An 18,538-nucleotide genomic window follows, 5' to 3' on the forward strand; every position below is an offset into this window, starting at 1 on the left:
ATCTCTTCTTTTGTTATGGGTTTATTTAGTTGTTCTACCTCTGTTTGTGTTAGTTTAGGTAGGTAGTATGTTTGCAGAAATTCATCCATTCTTCTATGTTTTCAAATTTGTTAGAGTACAATTTTTTGTAATAATCTGATATTGATTCTTTTGATTTCAGCTGGGTCTGTTGTGATATCACCCATCTCATTTCTTATTCAGGTTATTTGCTTCCTCTCCTGTTTTTTTTGTCAGTTTGGCCAATGGTTTATCAATTTTGTTAAGTTTTTCAAAGAACCAGCTTTTGGTCTTGTTAACTCCTTTAATTGTTTTTCTGTTGTCTATTTCATTTAATTCTGCTCTAATTTTTATTATTTGCTTTCTTCTGGTGCCTGAGGGTTCCTTTTGTTGCTCTCTTTCTATTTGCTCAGGTCACAGGGATAATTCTTTGATTTCGGCCCTTTCTTCTTTCTGTTTGTATGCATTTATTGATATAAATTGACCTCTGAGCACTGCTTTAGCTGTGTCCCAAAGGTTCTGATAGGAAGTATTGTCATTCTCACAATGGAATCTATGAACTTCTTTATTCCCTCCTCAATGACTTTTACAACCCAGTAAGTTTTGAGCAGGGTATTGTTCAGTTTCCAAGTGTTTGATTTCTTTTCCCTGCTTTTTCTGTTGTTGATTTCTACTTTTATGGCCTTATTGTCAGAGAAGATGCTTTGCAATATTTCAGTGTTTTGGATTCTGTTAAGGCTCGCTTTATGACCTAATATGTGCTATTTCTGGAGAATGTTCCATGTCCACTAGAAAAGAAAGTATAATTGGCTGCTGTTTGGTGGAGTGTTCTATACGTCTATGAGGTCAAGTTGGTTGACTGTGGCATTTAGAACTTCCATGTCTTTATTGAGCTTCTTTCTGGATGTTCTGTCCTTCACCGAAAGTGGTGTGTTGTAGTCTAGTATTATTGTACAGCTATCTATCTCACTTTTCAATGCTGTTAGACTTTGTTTTATGCATCTTGCAGCCCTGTCATTGGGTGCATAAATATTTAATATGGTTATATCCGACTGGTATATTGTCCCTTTAATCATTATACGGTGTCCTTCCTTATCTTTGTGGTGGATTTAACTTTGAAGTCTATTTTGTCAGAAGTTAATATTGCCACTCCTGTTCTTTTTTGATCGTTGTTTGCTTGATATATTTTTTCCATCCTTTGAGTTTTAGTTCGTTTGTGTCTCTAAGTCTAAGGTGTGTCTCTTGTAGGCAGCATGTAGATGGATAGTATTTTTTAAATCCATTCTGCCACTCTCTGTCTCTTTATTGGTGCGTTTAGTCCATTTACATTCAGCGTAATTACGGTTAGGTATGAGTTTATGAGTTTAGTGCTGTCATTTTGACGTCTTTTTTTGTGTTGTTGACAGTTTCTTTTCCCCCCTTAATTTTTTGTGCTGGGTAGTTTATCTTGATATATTGTCTTTTCCTCTTATTTGTTGTTGATTTTGTTTTTGCTGAGTCTTTACTTTTTTCTTGTATTTTATTTTGATGAGTAGTATTGTTAGCCTCCTTTGTTGTTACCTTAATATTTACCCGTTTTTCTAAGTTTAAACATGTCTTTTATTTCTTTATATTGCCTTGACTTCCTCTCCATATGAAAGATCTATCACTACATCTCTTAGTCCCCCTTTGTTTTAATGTTGTCTTCTTTTACATAATGAAATCGCTGTTTCCCTTTTTGACTGTTTTTTTAATCTTGATTTATTTTTGTGATTTCCCTATCTGGGTTGACATTTGGTTGCTCTGTCCTGTGTACCAGTCATGGGTTGATATCTGATATTATTGATTTTCTAACCAGAGAGCTCCCTTTAGTATTTCTTGTAGTTTTGGTTTGGTTTTTACGAATTCCCTAAACTTCTGTTTATCTGGAAATGTCCCAATTTTGCCTTCATATTTGAGAGAGAGTTTTGCTGGATATATGATTCTTGGCTGGCAATTTCTTCACTTCAATGCTTTATATAAGTCATCCCATTGACTTTTTGCCTGCATGGTTTCTACCGAGTAGTCTGAGCTTATTCTTATTGGCTCTCCTTTGTAGGTGACTTTTCGTTTATCCCTAGCTGCTCTTAAAATTCTCTCTTTATCTTTGGTTTTGGGAAGTTTGATTATGTCTTGGTGACTTTCTTTTGAGATCTAACTTATGTGGAGTTCCATGAGCATCTTGAATAGATAGCTTTGTATACTCTTTATTTAAAAAACTTTTTTTTTTTTTTTTAAATTGTGCTTTAGCTGAAGTTTTATGGAGCAAATTAGTTTCTCATTAAACTATACACATTTTGTTTTGTGACACTGGTTGCCAGCCCTACGATGTGTCAACACTCTCCGGTTCTCAACCTTGGGCTCTCCATTCCCTCCTGCCTTCTTGTCCTTGCACCTGAGCTGGTGTGCCCATTTCGTATCGTTTGGTTTTATGGGCCTGTCTAATCTTTGGTTAAAGGGTGACCCTCAGGAGTGACTTCAGTACTGAGTTAAAATGGTGCCCAGGGCCATACTCTCAGGGTTTCTCCAGTCTCTGTCAGAGTTATAAGTCTGGTCTTTTTTTGTGAGCTAGAATTTTGTTCTACATTTCTCTCCAGCTCTGTCCAGGATCCTCTATTGTGATCCTTGTCAGATCAGTAGGTGGTGGTAGCTGTGTTGTTTATATACTCTTGAAATCCCAAAATCTGTTGTGTTCCCTGATCTATTCCTTGCCCTTCCTGGGCTCTGCTTAGTGTCATGGTGGCTGGCCAGTGCTAGCAGTTTCTGGCTTGCCAGGGGGAGGCACTGTGAGAAAGGCAAGGGGTGCATAAAAGGAGAAGTTGGGGTACTCCTTTCCCTTTCTTTTTGCATCAAGAGATGTTCCTGGAAACCGCTGAGTCTCTTCTGTGATGCCAGCTCCCACCAGCAGGCGAGGCCTCTGTGGTCCAACCCCTGTGGTGGGTTTGAGTAACCCCATTTCCTTTTCTTTTTCCAGAGGCCGGTAGAGGCTTCCTGCTGTTGCTCATCTTTGGGAAGCTTCCCTATCTCATCTGGCCACTCTCTCGGCACCTGTGAAACCAATTCCTGGAATTAAATTCTCTCTGTTTTTAAATATTTAGAGCAGCTTCTATTTTCCTGATGGGACTCCTACTGATGCAAGGCTCAAGTATTATCATAATGAATGTTTTTTGTTACCCTGGTTGGTTTTGGAATCGAATTGACAGCAACAGGTTCAGGTTGGTTTCAGAAGCCCTAGTGACACAGTGGTGAAGAGCTTGGCTGCTTATCTAAAAGCAGCCACTCCTTGGAAACAGTATGAGGCAGTTCTACTCCATCCTACAGGGTTGCTATGAGTTGGAATTGACTTGACTACAACGAGTTTTGTTTGGTTTATTTGGTTGGTTTCACAGTAGTAGTTACTAGTGTAGGTTTGGGAAATCCATCAATTCTCAAATATGAATACAAACCTGTTGTTGTTGAGTCGATTCTGACTCATAGTGGCCATACAGGATAGAGCAGAACTGCCTCATAGGGTTTCCAAGGCTGTAATCATTTTATGGAAACAGACTGCCACATCTTTCTCCAGCGGAGCGGCTGGTAGGTTCGAACTGCCAACCTTTTGGTTAGCAGCTGAGCTCTTAACAACTATGCCACCTAGGAGTTCTCCTAGGAGAAGGTAAGAGGAGCATTACTGAGGAGGCAGAGGCAAAGGAGATGGAGAGTGAGGAAGGCAGTGGCACAGACTCCCTTTGACTCACTGAGTTGACTCAGCTACTGTGACAGAAGGAAAAGAAATGGCCACAGCAACCAGTGAGGGAGTAAAGTGAGGGAGTTTACTTCTGAAAGCCTTGCTATTTTCATTGAAAGGGAGGGTATCATACTTACCTATCTGAGGGTGTAAAGTGCTGGAAATCATAAGAAAGTGGATGGAAATGGTTTGGGAATAGGCTGTGGCCATCAGCATGCTGCCACAAAAAGCAGCCCCATCTTGGCGCTGGGAAACCTGGATGTAGACCTGACTACACTAAGCCACTGTGTGATCTGAGGCAGGTCCATCTTTCTAGACTCACCCGTAAGGGGTCTGGATGAAATAGCTAACATCACTTTTATCTCAAAAATTCTGATTTTCTAAGATCACTAGCTTCCACCTCCCAGTCCTGGTTCTGCCTAATGAAGCAACATAAAATGTTCCACACAACAAATATTTGAGGCCAGCCATCTGAGTCCCTTACCTTTCTCTCCTCCACCTGAGATAGCCTCCACTCTTTCAACCATTTTTTAAATGTCATTATTTCCTGGTAATCCTCACCTAGACACATCTTTTTAATTATAGGCACCCAGAAACGAACACGATACTTCTGGTATGGTCTGATGACCCCAGGGGACCATGAGATTACTAATTCCTGTTATTTGGTGATACTGATTTAGCATCTAATTCTCATTTTAATTATTTAAACACAGTGAAACCTGTGAGAGCCAGAACTCAATGGGACTGCTTGTTTTTCTGGGTTTTGCAAGTTTTTCTGCTTCGACAGGGTGCAGTCTTGCCACTTTTCTATTGCTCCTAAAAATATTTTAGTTTTCCTTCCCTGGAAGGTTTCCGCCTTACACAGATTCTGGCTTTCACAGGTTTTACTGTACTACCAGGGAGCACAGTGCTTAAGTGATCGGCGCTAACCGAAAGGTTGGCAAACCCACCAGCTGCTCTGTGGGAGAAAGATGTGACAGTCTGTTTCTGTAGACTACAGCCTTCGAAACCCTATGGGCCAGTTCTACTCTGCCCGACAGGACTGCTATGAGTCGGAATCAACTTGACAGCAACGGGTTTGGTTTTTTGGTTTTACTGTACAACCAACCTCAACTTGCCTTTAACCCTCCCGCTTCTTCCTATTGTGCACATGCTAATACAGATTTTTAACACAGATTTTAGAAAAGGAGGATTGAAGAGGGTAATGCGTCTAATTTGGATTTTCGTCTGTCTTGAACTTTGTCCAAAAACACACTATTTAATGAACAAATAAACATTTTTGTCAAGAGCAGTCTCTCTCAGGCTTCTGTAAGGAAACTCGATGGCTGTTATTACTACTTTATGCAATATCAAGTACAATTTACTATGCACAGTGATTCCTTTTGTAAAGTAGAATCTCTCAAGTATAATATACAGCTCACTGCCCAAGTTATAATCAGTGCAAGGGTTGCTGCAGTTCATGAGATTTTCTCTCTGTAACACGAAGAGAAGCATAATCAAACAACGAACAGTGAAATATTTCATAACACTTTCAAGATGAAGTTTTTTTTGACATACCATTGTAGGTTTCCCAGGAAAAGATAGTATTTGATGAGAACTATCCAGAACCCCTGGGGTTTAAACACTGGTAGAAATTTGGGTCCATATTTACACAGCTCCCCACATTTTTCTGTCCAGGTTAAGATTTTACGATCCTAAATTAAATACCCTAAGTGGTGTGCCTCGAAATTGGTGTGCTAGGAGTACTGGCCCCTTTGGTCATCAGGATGGCCAGATGGAAGGAGCTTGGAGCAACCAGAGCCCCCTTACTTGCTACCTGTCAAGAAGCTCTGCTCCCACTGAAACATGGCCAAGGAAGGCCTCCCAGTAGGTCATGTACTTCAGCAGCAGCTGGAGAGCGCTCTGTTGCTCATCAAAGACAAGCGAGCCATGGAGGTGCTGAAACAGTTGGTAGTTCAGATGCCTCAGGTGCTGCTGGCCATGGGTGTTATGGGGGCTACAGTCTGGGCAAGGGCTCCTTGCAGGTGCAGTTCCAGACAGCCCAGCTCTCTACTTTACCTACAAGATTCTTCTTGCTACTGTCAGCGATGTGCCCTTTTATTGGAGTGCAGGCTATCTGCAGGGTGGCTGATCCAACAATATAGGTACATGTATAAATTATAGCCTCACTCTTTTGAAATATTTGAAATAAAAGATTTCAATTGGATTAGAAATCCATTTACATTAGAAGAAATGTCACAGTACATGTCAGTGAATGGAAGAGTTATGAGCTCCTTTAAATTTAATTTCAATCATCAATTTTTAAATTAAAATTTTTAATTTTATTGTGGTAAAATACGTAATAAAATTTTTGCCATTTTAACCATGTAAAAAATTTTTAAATTGTGCTTTAATTTAAAGTTTACAAGTCAGTCTCTCATACAAAAATTTATATACACCTTGCTATATACTCCTAGTTGCTCTCCCCCTAATGAGACAGCACACTCCTTCTCACTACCCTCTATTTTTGTGTCCATTCCGCCAGCATCTGTCCCCCTCTGTCCTCTCAAATCCCATCCAGACAGGAGCTGCCCACATAGTCTCATGTGTCTACTTGATCCAAGAAGCTCACTCCTCACAAGTATCATTTTCTGTCCTATAGTCCAGTCCAATCCCTGTCTGAAGAGTTGGCTTTGGGAATGGTTGCTGTCTTGGGCTAACAGAAGGTCTGGGGACCATGACCTCCAGGGTCCTTCTAATCTCAGTCAGACCATTAAGTCTGGTCTTTTTATGAGAATTTGAGGTCTGCATCCCCCTGCTCTCCTGCTCCCTCAGGGGTTCTCTGTTGTGTTCCCTGTTAGGGAAGTCATCGGTTGTGGCCAGGCACTATCTAGTTCTTCTGGTCTCAGGCTGGCCATTTTAACCATTTTTAAGTGTACAATTCGGTGACTCTATTTACTTTCTTTCACTATGATGTGCAACCATCACCACCACTCATTTCCGAGTATTAATCAGTACCCCTTCAGCTGAAACTTCCGTGCCCTCTTCCCACCTGTCCGGTGCCTTGGAGTCATTTCTGACTCACAGTGACCCTATGGGACAGAGAACTGCTCCCATAGGGTTTCCAAGACTGTAAATCTTTATGGAAGCAGACTGCCACATCTTTCTCCCATGGAGCAGCTGGTGGGTTCCAACTGCCAGTCTTTCGGTTAGCAGCCAAGTGCTTTAATCCCTGCATTACCAGGGCTCCTTCAGCCCCTGGAAACCACTAATAACCTTTGTCTCTATGCATTTGCCCATTCTAGATGCTTCACACAGGTGGGATCATACAAGAGCTGTCCTTTTGAGTCTGACTTATTCCTTTTTATGCCCAAATCATATCCATTGTATGGATATGCCACATTTTGCTTACCTATTAATCAGTTCAATCATAAAATTTTGAATTATCATAAAAGTGGTTGTAAATTTTTTATTACTTATTTGTGCAAACAGGTTTCTTGCATATGGTGATTATCAAGAATCTGAAGACCTTATTTCTAAGAAGTCGGGATCTGGAATTGTGCGTTTTGGCTTCATATAAAAAAAGTCATGTTCCTAGAAGTAAGCTCAAGTCTTCCGTTAACATTTTTAAGAATATTGTTTTGGAAGTGTTAAAACAATTTTAAAAATTCCTGTAAAACTTTTATTTCTTCTTTTCTTAATTATATAAAAGATACAATAATTTTCTTCCTCGAAGTCCTAGGTACACACCTCTAAGTCCCCTCAAGTTTACTCCAATCTGCCACAAAAAGCTGTCTTTTGATGCATGCCAGGATGTGAGCAGTGGCGGGAAGCATGCCTTGGAGAGCGCCCCAGACTCTCCAGAGGATTCCTAGGAGGGAAAGACAGCTACACTTACAATCCTTTATATGGCTTACTGAGGGAGAAAGTTCACCTATTGACAAAATTTTGCAAGTTGATTCTACTTCCCCACAAAACCTAGCCTTTATAAAATTCCCATTGGCTATAGTTTAGTCTTGTGTGCTATAGTGGTTATCTGGAGACCTATGGGTCAGTTTTGTCAATCTTTTAAAAGGCTGGGCCTACATAGATAGAATCCATTGTTTTTTCCTTCTAAGACTGATAAGATCACTTCAAATGTGCTGTAATGATTCTGTGACAGCGATTAATGAATACTGTGTAAAATAAAATATTTTATAGAACAGAATATTCTCACATTTAAACCTGTAAACTCTAGCTTCTAAAATAACACACACACATGCCGTATGCTTCTATATTGTTTTAGTTTATTTTTAAAATGACAGTAACAAATGCTTTTCCCTCATTGGGGAATGACACATCTACTCTCAATGCGTAGGGCCTTAACAAGTAACAGCGTTTTGTCCAAACAGAACCTGTATAATTGCACAAAGTCATGTAAAGCCACTCCTAAGAGCTAACAAAGGTTGTAGTTTTCTAAGACCCTTGTGAAGCATGTCCCCCAAAAACCTTGATTTCCAACAATACTGCTGCTCCCCCGAGGTCCACCGGTGACACCCAGGCAGAGATAGGAAGAGTAACCAGGAGAACCCAGCTTGTTGCTTCTGACAATGGAATTCTGCTCTGAGTTTGGTTTAATGACACATCTACCTTTGCGTTGCTCTAGGAGCAGTAAGCAATTTAGCTTGAGGTGCATCTGCCCAGGAAATGCCCTCTTGGCTTGAGATCCCACCTCAGGAAACTAAAAAGTAAAAAAATTAACCATCCCCTAAAAGCCCCATCCAACAGGATCCTGCATGCTGTCACCATGTGCAGGCCCTCAGTCAGCGTCTAACACATACACAAATAGGTGACACATCATCATGTACTAGTTGAGGGATGGCAGCTAGGGTTTAGCCGCAAGTCCTGCTCTGTTTCACTGGGTGCAGTCACCTGAAATGCTGTGAGGACAGACTCTGAGGCCATGGCTGGACTGTGCTCCACTCCTGACCTCTGACATGGGCACGGGAGGAGAGAGGCAGCACTTACGCTTCCTCTGTGTCATCTTTTCATCATTACAGAAGCTGGAGAGTGTCGCTTATGTACATTGGGACAAATGTTAACAAAGCTCAATTTTTCTATTATAATGAGTTTCCTGTGTCTTTATCTGGGGATTTAACTTGTTTCATGGATCTGAATCTCAATTAAGAAACAATGTCTCTGGTGAGGGTTTTTTCCTTTCTGTTCTTGTAAAAATTGAGAAAGTAATGTTTTGAAGGAAGACACACATACAAACAGAAGCACTTTCTAAGCTTGGGTACTGTGATTACAGGAAGAGTTCTTAGTCCAGCATTTCGACTGCTGTGCTTCCAATAAAAGACACCGTCTTCATTTTCTGATTGTGGGGAAACAGAGACAAAAACATGCAGCCGAGGACACCCACGTATGCTTCCTCCACTTAGTGGGATAGTTCCTGACGCAACCAGATCTCTACAACTTTATTTCAGAGGGAAAAAAATCCAGAGTTAACACTTGCAGGATTTTTTTTCTTAATTAAGGTTTTCATTAGGAGAGCTAGGTGTATACATGGAGTATTTACTATACTTACACCCAGTGGAAATGTGGGGTGTGTTTGTGGCATGGCCAGGAATGAATAAGATCTGTGCACTGTCTGCAGTTATCTGCTCTAAACCACCAACTCGTAGCGCCCCTACAGGACAGAGCAGAACTTCCCCATAGGGTTTTCAAGGAGTGGCTGGTGGATTCGAACTGCTGACCTTTTGGTTAGCAGCCAAGCCCCTAACCACGGTGTAACCAGGACTCCATTATCTGCTCTACTCATCCTGAATGTATTAAATAGCACCTGAAACGTTGCTATGAGATATTTATTACGTCGTCTCTTAATGGTTCTGATAGTCTGATTCTAATGCTTAGGTGCCTTGGTTAGCCTGGGACTCAAAGGACAATATACCTGAGTCAGGGACTAAAAATCACGGAAGAGTTCCACAACTGTCATTCTAACTATCACTAGCAACATCTGCAGAAGTTGACTGGAATCTTACTTCCCTAACCAGGAGAAATCAATTTCGTGTCCAAGAATGCGACTCTACATGAAAGCCATCTAGATTTTCAACTAGAAAGCTAAAGACCACAGAAAACGATTTACAGGAAGAAAAGGAAATTCCTCACTCCAGGATTGTAAACAAACAAAAGAAACTCACTCCAAGGAAAGTGTTGTAGGGGCCACACAGGCCCAGGGAGTGAGGGGACAAGTGAGAGGAGCCAGTGCTGTGGGTTTATTCTCACGTCTCTTCTTCAGAAGGTAGCGCAGAAGTTGAAGGGGAGTGGGAAGGGAAGGCAGGAGGGGATGGCTGCTCCAACTGTGCAGCCATCCATCCCTGCAGCCGCTGAGATAAGGTTATGAAAGCCAGGCGTTCATGGAAGAACACTGCTAGGACAGGACAGCATCACTATGGTGTATAACGTTACCTCTGTCTCCTGATGAAGTCACTACCTGCCTGCTTTTGGCTCTGTACCTACCTTGAGTTTTCCCGCAAAGGTAGGCAAACTTCCAGGACTGCAAATAGTGTGAATCCCTACCATGTGCTCCCCTAAGAGAAATATTTAAAAAAAAAAAGAAAAAAAAAATTCTATGCTCTATCATTCAGCTGGTTTTATACTCTTGGGCTCATGTCCAGGTTTGATGAGGTGAACACACTGGTTCTTCAAGGCTCCTTCTCTGACAGCAGCTCCTGAAGAAACCATCTGCAGGAGTCTAGCCTGTTCACCTTGCAAACTGAGTTGTATAATTGCATCCATGTTGTGTTTAGAGAAATATGACTCCCTGCACTTCCAGTGCCAACATCAGAGGAAGGGAGGATCGTAAGGCATTTACAGGTACTTGGTGGATTCTGTATTTTGTTCTTATCAGCTCTAGAGGGAATCACTGAAGGATATAAGGAGCATTTCTCTGAAAACTGGGTACCACGACTCTGACTTTACTAGGGTAAGGAGAGGCTCTTCCCTGGCTGGGGCAGCATCTAGGGTGTGCTAGGAGGGGCAGGACATTAAGAATCTATAAAGGAAGAGCAGACTTCTGGCAAAGGACCATCTTTAAGTTAGGGAGGACAGACAGATGGAAATCAGGACCTGTACTGGATGCAATACATACTTTTCTCTCTCTTCCATTTCCTTCCTTAACAGAATCCTAAAATACTTTCCAGGCGCCAGGCAACCAAATGGCAAGAAAGGCTCAAAACCGTTTTGTTCGACAGCTAGCGTTGCTGGAATGTAGGGCGTGGCTGAAGGGTAGGAGCGTGGGACACCAGTGCTCATGAGGCCTGCTGCGGCTCCAGCAGACTTGCAGGATCCAGACTAGGTAGGGAGGAGTTATGGAAGGCTTGTACTGGCTGCCCACAATCACTAATGGGTGGCTTATAGTACAGGCAGAGACCTTGACAATTAGCTCAAAACATAAGCATCACACCAAGATCTTACAATATCAGGTGGATCTCAGCAAAAGTGCAAAAAAAGGAGGGACCTGGAGAGAAGAAAGGAATTTTTCTGTACGTCTAAACGTGTTAACTAGAATGCACGGACATATGTAACCAAGACCTCTCTTTACATTTAAAATTAAACTTGCCCGGGTCACTAACTCTCAGAATTAACGTTACTAAAGCTGTAGTAACATACAGTTGAAAACTCAGCTTTCCAGATTTCCATCTACTTAAAACAACAACAAAAACCCCACACACACAATCACATACACTCATCCAGCCGCCGCGCTCCCACATGGAAGCTGTGAATCAGTGCACACACAGCCACACTCAGAAAGCACACATGCGCAGGTGCCGGCGGACACCCCTTTGGAGGAACCTGAGATGCCTGGGGCTGTGAGGAGGGTCAGGAGGTCCTGCCGCAGATCTGCTCGATGTCACTCATCTCTTTGGGGCAATCTGCAGAAAGGATGAGGGGCGAGTCCTGAGTCACCACGACGTCATCCTCAATTCGTACTCCGAGACCACGAAACCTCTCGGGGGCGTCTCTGTCATCCTCCGGAATATAAATGCCTGGGAAGCGGAGGAAAGAATCAAAGACAGTATTGGGTGGTTTAGGGCTAGTAAGTTTTTCTCTCTGTGTCCCAATGCCCTCATCTGTAAAACCGGCATATTAATGGCAGCTACCCAACAGAGCTGTGAGGATTCAATGAGCTAACATGTAAAAAAAAAAAAAAGGGCCTGGTACATGGTCAATAAATGTTGACTACCATTATTAGTATTCTTGTAATTATTTTTATATATTAACTATAGGCTCCATACAGCTACGATAACGTTGATCCCGATTCTGTCATATTTTAGTGGCTCGAGCAGGCTACCAAAATTATTCAGTTTATGAGTAGGCCAGTATATGCTGGGGATTAGCAGGTTAGGTAAACGCATCCTTCTCCACCCAGTGTGCCCTGGGAAGATGGGCATTTTGCTAAAATAAAGATATAAGGTATGGTAAAATGTATTAAACACTTACAGATTATCAGCCTAACTAACCAGAAGTTGAGGAAATAGTCATCAAAAATTTTTTTTCTCAAATAAGCTATAAATATAAATATATGCTGCAAAGTAAGGGAAACAGGAGGACTTCAATGGACATTTGGAAAAATCTAAGAGCCCACAGTATCTTTTCTAAACAGGAAGTCAGATAGATACCAGGTCTTTTCATGTGAAACAAATTATCAACTTCCTCCTCTAAACTCACAGATACTGCTCCGTCATAAAAAGAAAAAGAGCAGCGAAGGAAGACGTAGTCAAAGCCTAAGGAAACACCTATGTACCAGCTAGACTGGACTAAATGCTAAGACCACAGACAGCAACGTACGGCTGGGCTCAGAGAGTGGTAGGCAAGACGTTGCCCATATAAGGTTTATATAATTTAGAGATGAAAACACTTGAATCTAAGACTGAGATCCGTTTTCATGGCAAAGACAGTATCAGCGTTTATAAACCAGTTCCCCTAACAACAATCTTCACATCCACTGTAGCCACCACTTCTCTTCAGAATTCTGACCAACGCCCAGCACCATCCAAGTCATTAACCTACTAGATTGTTCCCTTTCTCTGGGGCTTATGAGAAAGGACCTGGGTACTAAGCCACGGGATAATCCTGGGCAGTTCCACGCAGTCTGCAGAGGTGTTGTAACTGAGACCACGGACAACCTGAGCATCTCTCTGCATGAATGCCTCGGGCACTTTAGAAGCTCAAGCGGTCCAAAACCAGAAAAACCAAACCCAATGCCATCAAGTCGATTCCGACTCATAGCGACCCTATAGGACAGAGTAGAACTGCCCCATAGAGTTTCTGAGGAGCGCCTGGTGGATCCGAACTGCCAAACTCTTGGTTAGCAGCTGTAGCACTTAACTACTACGCCACCAGGGTTTCCTCGAGCGGTCCAGCCACTATTAAATGGGAGACTCACACAAATTGGCCTTGGCAGAGGCAGCTTTAAAAAAGATTTATTTCTTAATATCTACTTATGGAAAGTATTCTCCATCTGTTGTTGATAGGAGAAGTCAAATTAAACAAACTGTGTGATGTTAAATGAGAAAGCTAAACATAAATGTAAAACAAATAAAGTTCCCTACCACACCAAAGAGGTTCATTTTCTTGTTTTTTGTAGTTTAATTATGCTGGTTCAGGTAAGAACAAACAATGTCTACCTTGCTAGCTCGCATTATTATTCTATGTAACCCAGGGTCAAAGGCCGTTAGCAATCCCCTTACCTGGCTCGACAGTGATCACCATGCCAGGCTGCAGAGGGAGGGAACGGGGCATGTCGGGAGTGTCATGGACGTCCATCCCAAGGTAATGACCAACATGGTGAGGGCAGTATTTTCGAGCAGCCTGGAAAAGATAATTACCACAGTGTTATTAGGGCAATGACGGTTAAGGGGAAAGCTGGACATGTAGAAACCAGTGAGACACATGGTAATACCTCCCCTGTGGTTCTGCCATTTATGTTTAACCTATTCTTGGGCTAATAGTTAAGATGCCTGATAAACTGCCATTTCTTATATGCAATTCTGCCAGTGGCATTCTAACTAACCTGTACTTCCATCCCCTCTAGTTAATATACTAACATCCTGACTTGGGCAACTCCAGCACTGACTAAGGCAAATGAAAATCTCTTTATTTCGAGGGGTGGCGGTGACCATGCAGAGCCCTGGTGGCACAGTGGTTAAGAGCTCAGGCTGCTCCTACAGGGTCGCTATGAGTCTGAATTGACTCGATGGCAATGGGTTTGGTTTTTGGTGACAGTTAGAATAGCTCTCTTTCCCATGTTCTTACACACCTCTCAGGAAGCCCACCCTAGAGACCTGAGGCGTCTCACAGCAGTTTGTGGAGTGGGCATGAGACATCAAACAATAGCATAATTACTGGGCATCTACCAGCCTAGACATTTCTTCTATCGGTTAATTAAAGATTTGCTGGCCTTGGCAGGAGGAAATTTATAGTTTCTTTTCTATTGATAAAGAGGCCCTGGCAGTCTCAGCTTGGAAGTGGGAGATGCCTAATGGTCTGCACGGCTTCAGCACCCATCATCTTTTTTTAAAGCTGAGGCTTTCCATTGTTACTGAACACTATTCACATTTGGGATGCAGACAAAATTCCCTTCAAGACGGGGTCCTAGGGCATACTGTTAATGTTTCAACATCCCTGAAGCAACAAACACCCTCCCTTTCAACCTCTTCCTTTTCAGAATCACCACGGAAGGATTAAGAGTTAGCCTCTCCTCCTTTTTTGTGTCTTTTCCACCCTGTCTGCACCAGACTTCATTTTGTGTTGTCTGACTCTTTAGCTAGTTATGCTTTATGCAATGAACCAGAAGGTGCTGCCATCTTCTGGGAGAAATACATACTGACTCCCTTTGTTTTAATCCACGCAGGCTTGACTTTGGAGTCCCTGGGTGGTACAAAAGGTTAATGTGCTTGGCTGCCAATTCGAGCCCACCCACCTCGGAAGAAACGCCTGGCGACCTACTTCTAAAAAATCAGTCATCGAAAACCCTATGAAGCATGGTAGACTGACACGTGTGGAGTTGCCATGAGTTGGAGCTGATTCAATTTAAATAATTAAATCTAAGTCTCTCCTGAACGAGTTCTGAATCTCAGCCTCTTTGAGATGAAGTGTCACAAAGACTATTTCTAAATCTTTTCAGCTTTATATAGGGTAAAACCTGAGCAGAATGTTAGGTGTTCTTGAAAAAGCGGTCAAGAGAAGTACCTTGAATGCATCATTTTTCTGATGGGTCACGATCCCCAGCTCTTTAAGTTTCTGTCCTATCAGTGTCAGCATGGTGCTGTAGATGTTCTCCAAGCTCGAAGCAGGGGAGCAGAGGGTCAGACAAACTCTCTGGATCTCTAGGACAGCTTCATAGAGTTCTGCCTGAGGTGCCGTGAACCTGCGGACAGGAAACCAAAGAACCTGAATTTGCAATCATCTGACAATGTAGGAAGTTTGCTTCTAAGTGTGATTAGAAAAACTCCAAGATGATGATGATGGGGCACTGTTGGTATTTGATAAGCACCCAGCTATCATTAGTGACAGGACCTTCCCCATGCCCTAGATGTTCACTCCTTCAAGCTGGGGCAGCTCCTTCAAATGGTCAGCAGGTTAGAAGATGCACCCAGCCAGGAATGCACCCAAAGGGCCAGGCCAGGCTCAGCCTTCAACCTTGCTCATATCTGAGAGTGCAGGTAGTCTCTGACTTATGACGGGGTTCTGTTCCGACACCGCCGTCATTAAGTCCATTCTGACATAAGTTGAAAACTTTTTGGGGGGTACGTTTTCATTATTACTGCCTTTTATTATCAGTACCTTTATAAATTCTATCTTTGAACATCTGCGAATGAACATCTGAGAATGAGAACACCAGCAAATGGTGTGATACAACATTGTATGTAGTGTGTATTACTAATGATAAGATATATGAAAAACAAATAACAGACGGTCACTAGGTCATTAGTACGGTTCGTCGTAACTCAAATATACCACAAGTGTACAGGCTACCATTAAAAAAAAAAAAAGGCAAAAAAAAAAACAAAGCCTAGGGCTCCATTTCTGACAGGTGGAGCCAGTGTCATGGGATAAACTAGTCAATACCTGGGCGCCTAGAATCTTACTAGTATCTGAGTGTTGTTAGAATAGCGATTTCTTTAGTAATCCCAGAGAAAAAAATGAGACAAAAGTGAGCTGGAGTGGTATACGGCGTGAATTCTCATACACTGGTGGTGGGAGTATAAATGAGCACAGCCAATTAAGTCAAAAGCCTTAAAGACGCTCATACACTTAGAGCTTGTAATTACTGTAAGGATTCATCCTAAGAAAATAATTGAAATTGAAAAAAATGTACAAAAATGTTCACTGTAATGTTTTGATAACTGTAAAGTATTAGACACAATCTAAATGTTTCCTAATAGAATAATGGTTAAATACAACAATACGATGTACTAGTCCAATCAATGACTATGTACCCACCTTTCAAGTTCAACCATTATCAACATTGTTATGCTTGTATCAATAACTTCAACGACATTCCACCCCATCTCTCTATTATTAATTATATTTTTAATAGTTCACTTTCTAATGTAAAGTTTGTTATGCTGCTAGGTACCATCGAGTTGGTTCCGACTCATATGGACCCTATGTAAACAGAACAAAATACTGCCCAGTCCTGTGCCATCCTCACAATTGTTATGTGTGAGCCCATTGCTGCAGCCAATGTGTCAACTGATCTCGTTGAGGGTCTTCCTCTTTTTCACTGACCCTCTGCTTTACCAAGGGACTGGTTTCTCCCGATAACACGTCCAAAGGAAAATTTATGTACACTGAACTACCCAAACCCGAACTGCCCAATTCTGACAAATGGATGCGTCCACATCCCTGTAATGACAGCATTTCCAACTCCCAGAAAATTTCCTCATGTCTCTTTTCACTTATACCCTCGCCTTCAGAGCTAAGCGGTATTCTGGTATTTTCACCTTAGATTAGTTCTGCCTGTATTAGAATATCATATAAATGGAATTATATAGTACGCACTCTTTCTTGTCTGGCTTCCTTCACTGAGCATAAAGTCCACGTGAGTCACTGATGCTGCTGCTTCAATCAGTAGTTTGTTCCTTTTTATTGCTGACTGGTATTCCGTTGTATGAACAGAGCACAGTTTGTGTATTAATTCTCCTGCTGACGGACATGAGGTTGTTTCCAGTCCGTGGCGACATGAATACAGCTGTTACGAACTTCTCGTCCAAGTCTTCTGGTGAACATATGCTTTCATTTCTCCTGGATAAGTATGTAGAAGTGGAATTGCTGGGTCAAAGCATAGCTGTTTATTTTTATTTTTTATAAGAAGCTGCCAAAAAACCTCCCAAAGTGGTGCAGCATTTTACATTACCATGAGCACTATATGAGAGTTCCAGTTGTATCACATCCTCGCCAACACTTGGTGTGGTTCATCTTTTCAATTCCGTCCATTCTAGTGGATGTGTCTCATTGTAATTTAATCCGTATTCCCTATGACTAACAAAATGATGAATACTTTTCAAGTGTGTATTGGCCATTTGGATATGTTTCTTTGTGAAGTTTCTGTTCAAGTCGTTTTTTGTGAGATACATGTCTTGCAAAAAATCTCTCCCAGTCTCGGGCTTGCCTCCAAGTCCCTGCATGGTGCAAACAGTGTACATGCTCGGGGGCTAACTGAAAGGTTGGAGGTTCGAGTCCAGCCAAAGGTGGTGACTTGAAAGAAAGGCTTGGCAATCTACTTCTAAAAAATCAGCCTTTGAAAACTTTATGGAGCACAGTTCTACTCTAAAACATGGGGTCACTGCGAGTTGGAATCAACGGGACAGCAACTGGTTTGGTTTGGCTTGCCTATTCATTGTCTTAATAGTGTCTTTTGATAAGCAGAACCGTTTATTTTTGCTAAAGTCTAGCTGATCAATTTTGGTTTTGCTCTCTTTATGATTATTGCTCTCTGAAGTCCTAAGAAATCTTTGCCTACCCTCTAGTGGTGACAATCATCTCCAATATTTTAATCTAAAACCTCCATAATTTTGACTTATGCTTAGGTCTATATTCCATCTCAAAGTAATTTTTAGATATGGCCTGGGTAAGGGTTGAGTTTTACCTTTTTTCCATACAGATATCCAGTGTTCCAGTATCATTCCTTGAAAGATTTTCTTTTCCCCAAAGGCTCTGACACCCTTGTCTCAAATCAAGTGACTGTATAAGCGTGTCTATTTCTGGATTCTCCATGCCATTCCATTGATCTACTTGCCTAATCTTATTGCCAGTACCCCACTGTCTTGATTACTGTAGTTTTATAGTAAGCCTTGAAGGTAGTTTAAATCCTTCATCTTTTCAAAATTGTTTTGGTTATTCTAGGTCCTTCTCATTTCCGTATATATTTTACAATCAGCTTCTCAACTTTTACAAAATAAGTTTGCTGGAATTATGGTTGGGACCATGCTGAATCTACAGATAATTTGGGGAGAAAAGACATCTTGACAATATTTAATCTCCTAATCCATGAATATAAACTCTCTATTCACTTAGGTATTCTTTAATTTCTCTCAGTAGTATTTTACAGTTTTAGCATCAAGATTTTGTGCATTTTTTATTAAATTTCTTCCTAAGTATTTTATGCTTTTTGATGTTATAAATGAATTATTAAAAATTTCATATCCCAATGTTTTCTTCTCTAGTATACAGAAACACAGATTGATACTTGTATATTGACCTTATATTCTGAGACCCTGCTAAACTCACTTATTACCAGGGCTTTAAACTGGTTCATCCAGGTTCTGACCC

The 18,538-nt window shown here is 41.5% G+C and overlaps 1 protein-coding gene across 4 annotated transcripts in view; it reads right to left on the minus strand.

Moving 5' to 3' along the window:
• Positions 1 to 2,221: 2,221 nt before the first annotated feature.
• XPNPEP3 (X-prolyl aminopeptidase 3) overlaps positions 2,222 to 18,538 on the minus strand; it is a 90,408-nt gene continuing 74,091 nt past the window's right edge. For 3 of the 4 annotated variants that reach the window (XM_010599311.3, XM_023559895.2, XM_010599312.3), the window contains exons 8-10: positions 14,954 to 15,131; positions 13,453 to 13,573; positions 7,618 to 11,748 (exon numbers count right to left, since the gene is read on the minus strand). In XM_010599311.3, the coding sequence (XP_010597613.1) occupies positions 11,582 to 11,748; positions 13,453 to 13,573; positions 14,954 to 15,131 (466 nt within the window). In that variant the 3' untranslated portion in view covers positions 7,618 to 11,581. Of the gene's footprint in view, positions 7,593 to 7,617; positions 11,749 to 13,452; positions 13,574 to 14,953; positions 15,132 to 18,538 lie in introns of those variants that run through there. The other variant, XM_010599310.3, reaches the window with a different exon arrangement.

The sequence above is a fragment of the Loxodonta africana genome, chromosome 4 (genome assembly GCF_030014295.1).
Source record: "Loxodonta africana isolate mLoxAfr1 chromosome 4, mLoxAfr1.hap2, whole genome shotgun sequence".
Lineage (NCBI taxonomy): Eukaryota > Metazoa > Chordata > Mammalia > Proboscidea > Elephantidae > Loxodonta > Loxodonta africana.